Source organism: Chrysemys picta, chromosome 4 (genome assembly GCF_011386835.1).
Source record: "Chrysemys picta bellii isolate R12L10 chromosome 4, ASM1138683v2, whole genome shotgun sequence".
Classification (NCBI taxonomy): domain Eukaryota; kingdom Metazoa; phylum Chordata; order Testudines; family Emydidae; genus Chrysemys; species Chrysemys picta.
Window position 1 is genome coordinate 3,783,517 of NC_088794.1, and position 15,222 is coordinate 3,798,738.

A 15,222-nucleotide genomic window follows, 5' to 3' on the forward strand; every position below is an offset into this window, starting at 1 on the left:
AGCCAGTAAAGCAGAAGGTTTATTTGGATGACAGGAATACAGTCCAAGACAGGTCTTGCAGGCACAGACAACAGGGCCCCCCTCAGTTAGGTCCAGCTTGGGGTCCCAGGGCATCCCAGCCCACCCCCCTTTGGGGGGTCAGAGCCATCTCTGCCTCCCAGCCATCTCTCCAGCCCGCTTCCAGCACTCTGCCTTCAGCGACCCCTCCCACAGCCTTTGTTCAGTTTCCCGGGCCAAGGAGTCACCTGGCCTCCAACCCCTTCCTGGGTTCTCATGTTACACACTCAGGTATGCGCCCTCGGGCAGATCCCATCCTGCAATGCAGACTATCCCAGCCCCACTCCCCTGTCAGCATTCACAGACCACAGTGAGAACAGGCCCAGTTCGTCACAGGAGCCTTTTGTTATTTTAAAGTGCTCAAATGAGAGCGGAAATCACTGCTGGTGGGGCAGTGTGTCTGCCCAGCCTGCAAAGAGCTGTCAATCACTAAGAGACGGACCTGAAGAGGTCACAGCAGGTGGCAGCACAAGGTGACTGACAGTCAGCTGGTGGACGAGTGGCTGGCGGGGTGGCCAAAGGAGAGGAACAGCAGCTGGAAGGGCAGCCAGCCAGAGCAAGGACTCAGATGGCAGAGCAAGCAAGGGACCTTCTTCCCCGGGTGGGAGGTGAACTCACACAGATGCACCTCTGAACCTTGGGTCCTCTCTGACCAAGGACAACCACTGTGAGTGGGGTGTGGTGAAGGCGCAAGGCGGGGTACCGTAAAGGAACTTTTGGTGGAAGAAGATGAGGCGGAAGGCACTGCCCCACGCAGTCTGGGGTGGGAGTCCTGCTCACAGCTTTATGATTATGAATCCTGCTTGGGGCATTTTCCCTAATTAATGTCGGGTGATTTCTCTCCGTTCATTAAAAGTTTCTTTTCTACACTCAGACTCTGGGCTTGCGAGAGGAGGAATATTGCCTCTCAGAGGCGCCCAGGGGTGGCGGGTAAATGTCCCAGGTCACTGGGTGGTGGCTCGAGCCGGTTCTGTGTTGTATGGTTGAAAAGGAACCCCTAGATACTGAACCCAGCCCCGGTTGCTGCCGGCTCCAACTGGCAGAAGGGTTACACATGAGAGCACCCTGTGAGCCCATAACCATCCTTTTCCTACGACCTATGCCCCAGAGTAAGTGGGGGCTGGGAGCCAGGACGCCTGGGTCCTATGGGAGGGGAGTAGAGGCTAGCTGGTTGCATTCCTGGGTTCACTTGCAAGGAGAGTGGGCTCTACTAGGTTAGAGAGTGAGAGCGGGGCTGGGAGTCAGGACGCCTGGGTTCTATCCCAGCTCTGGGATGGGTGGAGCTGCCATCGGCACCTCTCATGAACTTACCTGCCTTGTGGTTTTATGTGTTTGTGAATGTGACGTGCAGCCTGTAAATTGCAGCCGGTGACTTTGTCCTCCCGGTCTGGGTTTTGGTCCCAGCCCTCGGAGGAGCCGGCTGGAGTTGCGGTTGCCGGTATCATGGTTGTTCTCAGCTGCCCGCTGGCCGCCCTGTTCCTGCTGCTGCTGCCCCTTCTGGAGGGTGAGTGCGGGGTCTGCTGGGGTCCTGACCTCGGGAATTTGCTGGGAAGAGGGATCAGATCGGAAAGGGACAGAACAGGGACTGTGGGGGTGGAGAGTGGGGGCTAGTGGTTAGAGCAGGGGTGCTGGGATCCAGGACTCCTGGGTTCTCTCCCCAGGTCTGGGAGGGGAGTGGGGTCTGGTGAGTTAGAGCAGGGGGGCTGGGATCCAGGACTCCTGGGTTCTGTCTCCAGCTCTGGGAGGGGAGTGGGGTCTGGTGGGTTAGATCGGGGGTGCTGGGATCCAGGACTCCTGGGTTCTGTCTCCAGCTCTGGGAGGAGAGTGGGGTCTGGTGGGTTAGATCAGGGTGAGCTGGGAGCCAGGACTGCTGGGTTCTCTCCACAGCTCTGGCAGGGGAATGAGGTCTGGTGAGTTGTGGGGCGGGAGCTGGGAGTCAGGACTCCTGGGTTCTGTCTCCAGCTCTGGGAAAGGAGTGGGGTCTGGTGGGTTAGATCGGGGGGGGCTGGGAGCCAGGACTCCTGGGTTCTCTCCCCAACCCTGTGAGGGGAGTGGGTTTCTGTCCCTCACACCTTCAAGCACAAGTGGACTGGAACTGTCCATGAGGAATTACTCCCTCTGCCAATAACTTGTGGCACTCCCCGTGGGTTTCAAGAGGGAAAGGCCAGGGGTGGGGTTCTCAGCACTTACACTGGGCGGGAGGGGATGGAAGTGAGGGGTAGGGGAAAGGGGAGATGGTTTTGGGGGGCAGGGCGAGGGCCTGTGGGAAGGGTAGGTTGTAGGTGGCAAAGGAAGAGAGATGTAGGGTTCGGGGGGCAGAGAGGGGATGGATAAGTGGGGCTGGAGTGGATGTGTGGGGCATGGGGCAGGGAATAGCTCATCAAGGTTGAGCAGGGGATTCAAAACCATAGCTGAGAGAATGGGCCCTTCCCCCATCATCCATAGGGGGCAGTTATGGGGCAGACACCCTGGATCTATGGTCTGGACTGTCTGTGGGAAATCTCAGCCAGAGAAGAAAAGCCTCTATCAAACTATGGCCCCCTACATACCTCACTTCCTGGGGGGTCACGCCCCAGGCCAGAGAACCACCCCCACCTCATGGGAGGCATGGGGGAAGGCCATGGGGGGAAGGGTGTCAGTTGGGGTTGTGAGAGAAGAAATGTCTGGGATCTGCCTGTGGAAATCATGTGTGTGTGTGTGTGTGTGTGTGTGTGTGTGTGTGTGTGTGTGTGCAGCGCTGCCCCCTGCTGGGGGGGTCTGGGCTGTGTGTGTTTTTCACACCTCACTCATCCATCTCTTTCTCTTCTAGGTGCTGAGGAGTTCCAGTCAAGTAAGGAATCTCGACACTTTCTGTCCCCAGCTCTGGGAGGGGAGTGGGGTCTGGTGGGTTAGAGCAGTGGGGGCTGGGAGCCAGGACTCCTGGGTTCTATTCACACCCCTCCCTACTTTTCTCCCCAGACTGTGGGCAGCCAGTGGCCTCCAGTCGTATCGTAGGAGGGCAGAATGCCCAGAATGGGGCTTGGCCCTGGCAGGCCAGCATCCGATACAATGGAGTCCACATCTGCGGAGGGTCCCTCATCACAGGGGAATGGGTGGTGTCTGCGGCTCATTGCTTCAATCGGTGAGTACCCCAGGCTGTTCCTCAGCCCAGTTCTGGGCCTCCCTCCCGTTCCCCAGCTAGCTCTAAACTGAAACTTCCTCCAGCCCCTCCTCTGGCCTTTGTCTCTTTCCCGGGCCAGGAGGCCACCTGATCTCTTTGTTCTCCAACACCTTCAGTTGGCACCTTGCAGGAGAGGGTCCCAGGCCATCAGTTGCCAGGAGACAGGGCGTCGGCCATTCTCTGTGCAGACAGCATCACACTGGCCCTCTCGGGCTCCGCAACAATCCCTCCCTGAACCCTAGATACTTAAGAAAAGCGTAGGGGAAACTGAGGCACCCACACAGTATTCAGTGAAAACATTAAGAACATTCCCACTTCATCACACACCTCAGCCAGGATTTGCAGTGACGCCAGGCAGCATTGTCATACCAGGGTACGGTTAATTAATCAATTGGACCACAGCTCTGGGAAATCCTTAGGTTGGCTCAGAGAAACCACGGTGAAGATAGAGGCCATCTGGCCAAGCCAGCGCTCCCCAGCCTGCTCTGGGCTCCATTTCAGCCGCTGTCTCTTGGGGTACGTTTACACTGCAATGAGAGACCTGTGGCACGGCTGCAGTTGGCCTGAGGCAGCTAGCCCGGGCTTGAACACTCGGCACCGCAGGGTTTTTTAGTGCAGCGTAGACATATCCGTTGAGCCTCCCCCAAACCTTGGCCAACCCTTTATCCCCCGGCTGTCAGCTCTCAGTTCTTTCTTCTCGGCTAGCTTCTGCTCAGATCCCTGCAGAGATGCAGATAGAATCCACCTTCCTCAGCTCGTTGGCTGCTAGATCTCAATCTTCTGACTATTGCGGTTTTCATCCTCTTCTCAGATTCCCCATTGACATAGGGTTGGCCTCGGCTGGGCCTGCAATGACCCGCACAGTCTGTGCCAGACAGCAATGTTGCCCCTCTCCCCCTTGTTTCTCCTGTGCTGCCCCATTGAGAGACTTAACCCTTTTACACCCAATGAGGAAACTGAGGCACATATAGGGTTCATAAAAATATTACAGAAAATTCCCACTTCGCCACAGGCTGTTCCCCATCTACCCCACCCCAGCGGTGGTTGCATCTCAACCCCAGGCAAGCCATCGTATGTGGTGTTATGTGCAGCTGTTCCCCAGATGCCCCACCCCAGAGGTGGCTGCATTCCTGTTCTGTGGTAGCGAATATAATAACAAACTCCTGCCCAATGTCTCCCCCTCTCCTAGGAGTCTGCCTGTCACTGATTACTCTGTTTCCCTTGGGGAATACCAGCTGCATATCCCGAGTGCAAACGCCTTCATCTCTGCTGTGTCACAGGTCATAATCCACAGCGACTACAACCCCAGCAGCTATGCCTCAGACATAGCCCTGGTGCACCTAAGAACGCCCCTTCTCTACACCGCCTACATCCTCCCCGTCTGCCTTCCTGACCGCAGCGATTCCATCGCGAATGGCACCCTGTGCTGGGTCACCGGCTGGGGGAATATCCAGACGAGTGGTAAGACACCTGGAGGGCCTGTGTGGGGTGGGGGTCCCCCAAAGGCGACATGGGAGAACCCTTGAGCCAGGGCTCTGTCTGCTGCATGAGTCATGTCGCCATCTAGTGGCTGCAGCCCAAACCAGCAAATCAAAGCCCAACAGCTGCTGAAGAGTCGAGATCTTCCAATGGGAGACAGGATGAGGTGCTGGTTGGGGAGTGGGGTCTAGTGAGTTACAGCAGGGGGGCTGGGAGCCAGGACTCCTCATGTGCTTAAAAACTCCTGTTTTCACCTGACTTACCTAGGTGGGCCCAGATGGGGCATCTCCATCTCTGCAGGGGAACAGACAGTCAGGGACGATCCTGCCCCGGGTGGAGATGGCTGAGGTGGGCCCTGATGAGGTGTATTTTTTCTCCACAGAAAGTCTCCCTGCTCCCCACACTCTGCAGGAGGTTCAGGTCCCACTCATAGATGCCCAGACGTGCAATGACCTCTATAGTATATCCATCACAGGGTCCCCGGGGTCGCGCCCCATCAAAGACGACATGGTGTGTGCTGGCCAAACCGAAGGAGGGAAGGATTCCTGCCAGGTGAATGAATTCAGGGACATCCCAGGAGATCCAGGAGCCCATGTCTGTGATTGGAGGGGGCTGCGGGTCGGGCTTGAGGGACACCGGCAGAGCTGGTGGGGGTAGTCCCCCGGGGCTGCAGATTGGGATTACAGAGCACCGGTGTAACTGGTTCTCCATCTCTCTCTAGGGGGATTCTGGGGGACCCCTCGTTTGTTCCCAGGCTGGCTCCTGGTTCCTGATCGGCATCGTGAGCTGGGGAGAAGGCTGTGGGCTCCCCTACCGTCTCGGGGTCTATACCCGGGTCTCCGCCTACTCCGACTGGATCCAGCAGCAGCTCCCCAGTGTGGAATCCGGGGTGGTGAATGTCACCATTAGCACTCAGTCCAACGCCGGCTACACTCCAGCACCCACCCCGCTGCTTCTCGGCACCCTCCTACTAGCCAGCGCTGTCCCGGGGATGGTGCCAGCACTTTCTAAGATGCTAATTTAACAATTAGCCCTGCCATGGAAAAGACAAGCCATCAGAATTACAACCCATGATTATAGGGCTGGGAGGGGAGTGGGATCTAGCGGGTTAGTGATTGGGGGAGGACTGGGTGTCAGGACTCCTGGGTTCTATCCCTGGCTCGCCAAAGATTCCCTGTGTGACCTTGAGCAAGTCCCAGGTCTCTCTGAATCTCCGTTTCCCTAGATGCAAAAGGGAGAATAAACTTGCCTTTGTCTGTTTAGAAAGTGAGCCCAATGGGGCACTGATCTCAGTTATAATCTGTGCAGCACCTGGCACAAAGGATTCCATGTTTAGGTATCATAAGTCCTACAATACAGAGAATACTAGTAATAAAAGATATGTCTGTCTGTCTCAATTGCATCTGTCTATCTAGACTGTATATGCCTGGCTGTGTAGTTTGCCTTGTCTGTCTGACAAGATTGTTTCTGCCCCTCTGTCTAAATTGTGCCTGTCTAGGTTGTCTGTCTCTTAATGTGTTGCATAAAACCATGTGTCTCTATTGTGTCTGTCTGTTGGTTTAGATTGTGTCTATCTAGATAGTGTCTGCCTGTACCATCACCATTTGTCTATATAGTGTCTGTCTGTCTAGGACAGGTCTATCTCTCATTACCCACAATAATAAAAAGTAAATAACCCCAAGAATACTGTGAATTTCCTTGGGCTGTTCTATCCTTGGTCATTTACACAACAAAGACAACACAAAGGACCCGCACACCCCTGAGGTACACACACTGACACCCTGGAGTTTAGCCACACACACACACACACACGCAGACGCACACAGCAGAACCAGGTGAGTCCCCTTGGGAAGGCTTCCTGGCCATTTCAGGAGACATCACCCCATTCCGCACAAGCCAGCGGCATCAAGTTGTGGAAACACAAGGGGGAGGTGTCAACTGCACGGGACCCAGGGAAGGACCGAGGGGCCAATAAGGCTGTGACAGGGGGCAGGCTGGATACAGGGAGAGTGAAAACGGGTCGGGGTGGAGGCCCAAGAAGCGGTTTCCCTAGAAGGGGGAGAAGAGGGAGGCAATGGGGGGACTGGCTGGGCGACATTCCCAGGCCAGGCAGACAGCTGACACCGGGGATTGGGGTCACTGGGGCAGCTCACCAACCCCCTAGTCCCCTGCGGAAGCCAAGCTGGGAGCTACTGTGCCATGTATAAGCAGGGTCTGAAAGAGCTCTCCCCTGACAGCTGGGAGGAGGAGAGACTTGAGGAGTAAATTGTATTGACGTGACCACACCTACTCTGCCAAGATATCCAGCAGACAGGAGCTGTGTTGCTCAAAGTGATCAACTATGGCTGATGTTGGGATAGAAATCACTTTAGTACTGAATGCAGGGATAGTGACATGTTATCAATGTTGTTGCCTTTATTGTACGAATAAAGGTGAGCAGAACTGTGCTTAACCTGTCCCAAATGAGGGGGTCACCCTCTGCTGAAAGGACCTCGTTAAGCCAGGGGCTCGAATGCCCGAGCCCTGTGAAAGTAAAAGGGGTGGGCACAGGTGTCTTTGCTAGGAGGTGCAGTTTCTCCCTCAGAGTTCTCAGTCTAGTTGAACCTGTTCCTCCTGACTGTTCAAAGTTCACTAAGAGCCTTTTGTTATTTTAAAGTGCTCAAATGAGAGCGGAAATCACTGCTGGTGGGGCAGTGTGTCTGCCCAGCCTGCAAAGAGCTGTCAATCACTAAGAGACGGACCTGAAGAGGTCACAGCAGGTGGCAGCACAAGGTGACTGACAGTCAGCTGGTGGACGAGTGGCTGGCGGGGTGGCCAAAGGAGAGGAACAGCAGCTGGAAGGGCAGCCAGCCAGAGCAAGGACTCAGATGGCAGAGCAAGCAAGGTACCTTCTTCCCCGGGTGGGTTCTGACTCCTGGGTTCTGTCTCCAGCTCTGGGAGGGGAGTGGGGTCTGGTGGGTTAGTTCGGGGGGGCTGGGAGCCAGGACTCCTGGGTTCTGTCTCCAGCTCTGGCAGGGGAATGAGGTCTGGTGAGTTGGGGGGCGGGAGCTGGAAGTCAGGACTCCTGGGTTCTGTCTCCAGCTCTGGGAAAGGAGTGGGGTCTGGTGAATTAGAGCAGGGGGGACTGGGAGCCAGGACTCCTGGGTTCTCTCCCCAACCCTGTGAGGGGAGTGGGTTTCTGTCCCTCACACCTTCAAGCACAAGTGGACTGGAACTGTCCATGAGGAATTACTCCCTCTGCCAATAACTTGTGGCACTCCCTGCTGGAGGACTCTGCCCTCTGTGGGTTTCAAGAGGGAAAGGCCAGGGGTGGGGTTCTCAGCACTTACACTGGGCGGGAGGGGATGGAAGTGAGGGGTAGGGGAAAGGGGAGATGGTTTTGGGGGGCAGGGCGAGGGCCTGTGGGAAGGGTAGGTTGTAGGTGGCAAAGGAAGAGAGATGTAGGGTTCGGGGGGCAGAGAGGGGATGGATAAGTGGGGCTGGGGTGGATGTGTGGGGCATGGGGCAGGGAATAGCTCATTGAGGTTGAGCAGGGGATGCTCAGCCATGGCTGAGAGAATGGGCCCTTCCCCCATCATCCATAGGGGGCAGTTATGGGGCAGACACCCTGGATCTGTGGTCTGGGCTGTTTGTGGGGAATCTCAGCCAGAGGAGAAAATCCTGTATCAAATTATGTCCCCCTACATACCTCACTTCCTATGGGGATCACACTCCATGCCAGAGAACGACCCCCACCCCATGGGAGGGGGTCAGGCACCCATGGGAGGCATGAGGGCAGGTCATGGGGGGAAGGGGCGAGGTGGGGTTGTGAGAGGAGAAATTTCTGGGATCTGCCTGTGGAAATCATGTGTGTGTGTGTGTGTGTGTGTGTGTGTGTGTGTGTGTGTGTGTGTGTGTGTGTGCAGAGCTGCCCCCTGCTGCGGGGGTCTGGGCTGTGTGTGTTTTTCACACCTCACTCATCCATCTCTTTCTCTTCTAGGTGCTGAGGAATTCCAGTCAAGTAAGGAATCTGGACACTTTCTATCCCCAGATCTTGGAGGGGAGGGAAGTGGGGTCTAGTGGATAGAGCTGGCGGGGGGGCAGGGGACTGTGAGTCAGGACTCCTGGGTTCCATCTCAGGCTCTGAGAAGGGAGTGGGGTCTGGCGGGTTAGAGCAGAGGGGGTGGGAGCCAGGACTCCTGGGTTCTCTCCCCAGCTCTGGGAGGGGAGTGGGGTCCGGTGGGTTAGAGCAGGGGGCGTGGGAGCCAGGACTTCTATTCACACCTCTCCCCACCTCTCTCCCCAGCCTGCGGGCACTCTGTGGCCTCCAGCCGTATCGTAGGAGGGCAGAATGCCCAGAACGGGGCTTGGCCCTGGCAGGCCAGCATCCGATACAATGGAGTCCACATCTGCGGAGGGTCCCTCATCACAGGGGAATGGGTGGTGTCTGCGGCTCATTGCTTCAATCGGTGAGTGCCCCCAGCCTGTTCCCTAACTGTCCCACCCCAGAGGTGGCTGCATCTCAACGCTGGGCAGGGGCACCCCTGTGTGGTGCCTCTGTGCAGCTATAGGCCAGCTTTTAAACAATCCCCTGCAGGAACCCTTCAGTGTGCCAGACCCCCGTGGGTCCCACTCTGCCTTCGGGCTCGGCCCCGTGGCCCCACCCCCTCCATGACTGAGCCGCTGGGCGCCGGGCCTCCTGCTTCAATTCCTGCGCTCTGCCCAGTGAGTCCAAGGGAGACAGAGCCCTGCTGGAGACTTGGCCAGTGCACCTCAGCCAGGACTTGCAGTGACGTCAGGCAACGTTGTCAGACCAGGGTCTGGTTAATTAATCAACTGGACCACGACTCGGGGAAATCCTTAGGTTAGCCCAGAGAAACCATGGTGGAAATAGAGGCCATCTGGCCAAGCCAGCGCTCCCCAGCCTGCTCTGGGCTCCATTCAGCCGCTGTCTCTTGGGGTACGTTTACCCAATGAGAGACCCGTGGCACAGCCGCAGTTGGCCTGGGGCAGCTAGCCCGGGCTTGAACACTCGGCACCGCAGGGTTTTTAGTGCAGTGTAGAGATATCCATTGAGCCTCCCCCAAACCTTATCCCCCTGCTGTCAGCTCTCAGTCCTTTGTTCTCGGCTAGCTTCTGCTCACCTTCCCTGTGGAGACGCGGAAGGAATCCAGCTTCCTCCAGGCCTTAGGTTGCTGGGTCTCAATGTTCTGGCCACTGCGGTTTTCATTCTCTTCTCATCTTCCCCAGTGATATGTGGTCAGCCTCAGGTGGTCCTGTAAGGACCTCTTCAGTCCACACTGAAGAGAGCAATGTAATAGAAGCCCTCTGCCCGGTTCTCCTGTGCTGCCCCACTGAGAGACTTAACACTTTTGCACCCAATAGGGAAACTGAGGCACATAGAGGATTCATAAAAATATTACAGAAAATTCCCACTTCTCCACAGGCTGTTCCCCATCTACCCCACCCCAGCGGTGGTTGCATATCAACCCCAGGCAAGCCACCGTATGTGGTGTTATGTGCGGCTGTTCCCCAGATGCCCCACCCCAGAGGTGGCAGCATTTCTATTCTGTGGTAGTGAATATAATAACAAACTCCTGCCCAATGTCTCCCCATCTCCTAGGAGTCTGCCTGTCACTGATTACTCTGTTTCCCTTGGGAAATACCAGCTGCATATCCCGAGTGCAAACGCCTTCACCTCTGCTGTGTCACAGGTCATAATCCACAGCGACTACAACCCCAGCAGCTATGCCTCAGACATAGCCCTGGTGCTCCTAAGCAGGCCCCTTCTCTACACCACCTACATCCTCCCCGTCTGCCTTCCTGACCGCAGCGATTCCATCGCGAATGGCACCCTGTGCTGGGTCACCGGCTGGGGGAATATCCAGACGAGTGGTAAGACACCTGGAGGGCCTGTGTGGGGTGGGGGTCCCCCAAAGGCGACATGGGAGAAACCCTTGAGCCAGGGCTCTGTCTGCTGCATGAGTCATGTCGCCAAGTAGTGGCCACAGCCCAAACAGGCAACACAAAGCCCAACGGCTGCTGAAGAGCAGAGATCCTCTAATGGGAGACAGGATGCGGTGCTGGTTGGGGCGTGGGGTCTAGTGAGTTACAGCAGGGGGGGCTGGGAGCCAGGACTCCTGGGTTCTCTCCCTAGCTTTGGGAGGAAAGTGGGGTGTGCTAGGTTAGAGCGAGTTGGCTGGGAGCCAGGACTCCTTGTGTGCTTAAAAACTCCTGTTCTCACCTGATTTAACTAGATGGGCCCAGGTGGGGCATCTCCATCTCTGCAGGGGAACAGACAGTCAGGGACGATCCTGCCCCGGGTGGAGATGGCTGAGGTGGGCCCTGATGAAGTGTATTTTTTCTCCACAGAAAGTCTCCCTGCTCCCCGCACTCTGCAGGAGGTTCAGGTCTCACTCATGGATGCTCAGACGTGCAATGACCTCTATAGCATATCCATCACAGGGTCCCCGGGGTCGCGCCCCATCAAAGACGACATGGTGTGTGCTGGCTACACCGGAGGAGGGCAGGACTCCTGCCAGGTGAATGAATTCAGGGACATCCCAGGAGATCCAGGAGCCCATGCCTGCGAATGGAGGGGGCTGCGGGTCGGGCTTGAGGGACACCGGCAGAGCTGGTGGGGGTAGTCCCCCGGAGCTGCAGATTGGGATTACAGAGCACCGGTGTAACTGGTTCTCCATCTCTCTCTAGGGGGATTCTGGGGGACCCCTCGTTTGTTCCCAGGCTGGCTCCTGGTTCCTGATTGGCATCGTGAGCTGGGGAGAAGGCTGTGGCCTCCCCTACCGTCCCGGGGTCTATACCCGGGTCTCCGCCTACTCCGACTGGATCCAGCAGCAGCTCCCCAGTGTGGAATCCGGGGTGGTGAATGTCACCATTAGCACTCAGTCCAATGCCGGATACACTCCAGCGCCCACCCCGCTGCTTCTCGGCCCCCTCCTGCTGGCCAGCGCTGCCCTGGGGATAGGGCCACTGCTTGGTTTCTGAGCTGCGAATTTAACACCAGCCCTGCAATGGAAGAGACGGGGCATGATTATGGGGCTGCGGGGGGGAGTGGGGTCTAATGGGTTCGCACATGGGGAGCTGGGTGCCAGGACTCCTGGGTTCTCTCCCCAGCTCTGGCAGGGGAGGCAGTTTTAGTGAGTTAGAGCAGTGGTTCTCAAGCGGGGGCCCATGGACCACTGGTGGGATGTAAGTCATTTCAGTGGGTCCATGAGCCCCCTTGCCCCATATGGCTAAAGCTAGGAGCCTAGAATCCTAGGTTTTTGAATGTTATAATTCGTTAGCTGAGGTTTCTGAAGCTCCAGGTTCAAGGAAGCTTTGGTGAAAACTCTTTCAAAAAGAGCAAGCAAGCTTTTGGGACAGTTGCAGTGAAACCGTGCTGAGACCCTCGACCAGCTCTTCCCGGAGCTCCGACAGCCTCTGTACGCTGTTATTAAAACTAAGCCACTGGAATGGGTTGTAATTCAGCGGCATGTTATGTGTCTCGCAGCCCGTTTCACACAGAGCCGCGAATCTCCCTTCATTGACGCCGCTGGTGTTAACAGCACTGATGCACTTTTTCACTAAGGATTTCAACCTCATCCAGACTTTTCATTGAGGCCTGGCTGGTGAGTACTTCTTGGTGGTCCTACCAGTGAAACCCAAAACGTTTCTGAGGGCAGCTTTCTGGGAAGCCGTTCACCACCCCGACTGGTGCACCTTGCGTAGCCACGGCCCCATCAGCTGTCACGCCTCACAGATTGTCGAAGCCCTCCTCCATGCTCACCTGAACGCACTGAAAAATGCGTTGGCCGGCTGGCCTATCGCTGAGGCTCGCCTGACATAAAACACTTTCTGAGAAACAGTGGCGATCACCATTGTCGGAGAAAAACAGAGTTCTCGCTCTCTGGTTGGGTGCAGCAAAGTCAGATACTTTATTCTGAAGCAATTGCATAGAGGGAAAGAGTGCACTAGGACACAGGGTCTCCCCCTCCTCGGCAGGTCTCTCTCTAGGTAAACAATTACAGCAAGCAGTTATACCTTTTGTTACAGACAATAATGAGCAACAGCTGCGTTTTGTTTATACATAGGTCATCCTGATATCTTATTTTTCACATCTATTTATACTCTAGTCTACGTTCCATCTTATCTACACAAGGTCGCAACAACTTCTCACACAGTTCTTTCCCACTCGCCTCACACAATCCTCGCTTCTACAAATCTCGCGTTATTAGCCTGACTCTTGCTCACAGAAGAGACTGTTTGCATTGAAATCCCCTTCAAATCCCTGTCAGTTCTTGCTCTACTTCCACACCACCAAAGAAAAGAAAGCATACGATTACCTTGGGATTCCTCATGACATCAAGGATCTCCTCCAAGCACCGGCTGTAGAAAGGGCTTGCTGCGACTTTTCCGGCTATTTCGTTGTGTCGAAAATTCACCAGATCTCTCGGGAACCTTTGCAAAATGTTGCTGCTCAGTGGTACCTCTCTGAAAAGTGTAACTTTCTTGTTGCACAGCCAAGAACAATTTTCTTCATGAAGTCTCCGTTGCTGAATGGTTTCCTTGCTTTCCCCCAACAGTAGTGCAGCTTTCAAAGTAGCCACCCAAATCCAATACACTTGAATCAAAAAAATTGCTGAGTCATCGCTGTTGTCTTTCAAGCTCGGTTTTTGCCTCACGTAACAGTTTGTGCCTCTGAAACTCACCGTGGTAATTCTCTTCAGCTTCCCCTGCATGAGTGCTATGGTGACATTGCATTGCATCAACTTTAATTGGATCCATTTCTTTCTTCCAAACAGTGCACACTGCCCCTTGCTCAGAGACAGAATCAGATGGCTTCAGAAACACAAGAAACTGCCTTTCCCACTGGTCCTGAAACGTTTATTTTTCTTCCTTCCATGTCTTGCTTTTCTTAGCGGCAGGTGGCTCCTGTGGGACTGTCTCTGTATCACATTCCGGGTCATTTCCCGGCTCTGATATTTTGACAAACTTTCTGATATCCGTTCGCGTTTTTAACTCTTTTGCCTTCTGCCAAGAACGAGCTCAACCTACCCAAACACCACGCGGTGATTTTGCCGACGATGACGTTAGCCAATAGCCGCTTACGGAGCTACAGTGGTGCGAGATGTAAACCCAGAGATTAGCCAATGAAAATGCTTTGTGACTAGACAGACAACCACGCCTAGGTAGATCAGCTCCACCTGCCCATTTAGGGTTTATGGTGTTTACAAGGCAACTTTAAAACTTAACATCTCAGCGTTTGTCGGGGCACTTTGGTGCATAGGCATAATTTGACTTCCATATTTGTGGGGACAGGCCGGGGGAAGATTTAAAAACAGCTGAAGCCCCAGCCCCGGCCCTCTGCAGCTAAAGCACAAAGCCGGAGTTCCTGGGAAGGTGGGTTGGGAACTCATCAACCACCTGCAGAGTTGCAGGTTCCTCTGGCATTGCGCACACTGGCCACACGTGTCTCCAGAGCAGCTCCCCGGAGCCCCCGAGGAGGCTGCGCGGTGCAGGGCACTGATCCCTGCGGGCAGTACCAGCAAACACCAAGGCAGCATGTCCAGAAGCAAGAGCTGGGTGCAGTGGGGAGGGCAGCTTCTTTCCGTGGCCCCCCTCCCCCATCTCCTCCCAGGAAGCTGTTGTGGTCACAAAAAAATCAACTGGTGGCCACATGCAGCCACGATCGCCACATTTGAGAAATGCTGGTTCGGACTGTGAGCCATTCGGGGCAGGGACTGGCTCCCACTGTGGGTCTGGGCAGCGCCCGGCACCACGGGGCCCTGATCTCTGCTGGAGTCTGGGTAGCACCTGGCACAAAGGACTCCTGGCCTATATTTGGGTGTCATAGGTCCTACAATAATACAGAGAATACTAGTAACAAAATATATGTCTGTCTGCCTCCGCTGCATCGGTCTGTCTCGATTATATACACCCATCTGTCGAGATTGCGTCTGTCTGTCAAGATGGTGTCTGCCCCTCTGTCTAAATTCTGCCTGTGTAGGCTGTCTGTCTCTTAATGTGTGCAATCCAACCATCTGATAATACTGTGTCTGTCTGTCTGTTTAGATTGTGTCTATCTAGATTGTGTCTGCCTGTACTGTCTCCATCTGTCTATATTTTGTCTGTCTGTCTAGGACGGATCTATCTCTCATTACTCAGAATGATACAAGATAAATAACCCCAAGAATATTGTAAATTTCCTTGGGCTGTTCTGTGCTTGGCCATTTACAAACAAAGACAAAATAAGGGACCCCATGCACCCCTGAGGTACACACACACACACTCACACTCACACCGGAGTCCAGCTATATATACACAAACACCCTGGAGTTTAGCTATAGATACACACACACCGTGGAGTTGAGCTGCACACACGAACACACACACGCATACACACAAACACACACACACACGCACAGCAGAACCCGGTGAGTCCCCTTGAGAAAGCTCCCTGGCCATTTTGGGACACATCCCCCCATTCGGCATATGGCAGCAGCTCCGTGTCACAGAAACTCGGGTGGGGGAGTTCTCAGTTACACGGG

General features: G+C 55.1%; 2 protein-coding genes across 2 annotated transcripts; both read left to right on the forward strand.

Moving 5' to 3' along the window:
* The first annotated feature begins 387 nt into the window (after positions 1-387).
* LOC135982847 (serine protease 33-like) lies at positions 388-6,369 on the forward strand. Its single transcript, XM_065591193.1, has 7 exons — positions 388-724; positions 1,423-1,561; positions 2,867-2,887; positions 3,016-3,178; positions 4,407-4,678; positions 5,079-5,248; positions 5,418-6,369. The coding sequence occupies exons 2-7, from the start codon at positions 1,501-1,503 to the stop codon at positions 5,718-5,720; spliced, it is 990 nt and encodes a 329-aa protein (XP_065447265.1). The 5' UTR covers positions 388-724; positions 1,423-1,500; the 3' UTR covers positions 5,721-6,369.
* Positions 6,370-6,895: 526 nt separating this feature from the next.
* On the forward strand, positions 6,896-14,539 carry LOC135982789 (serine protease 33-like). Its single transcript, XM_065590979.1, has 7 exons — positions 6,896-6,957; positions 7,456-7,580; positions 8,676-8,696; positions 8,982-9,144; positions 10,299-10,570; positions 11,048-11,217; positions 11,387-14,539. Exons 1-7 carry the CDS (start codon positions 6,896-6,898, stop codon positions 11,678-11,680), a joined length of 1,107 nt encoding a protein of 368 aa, XP_065447051.1. The 3' UTR covers positions 11,681-14,539.
* Positions 14,540-15,222: the final 683 nt, after the last annotated feature.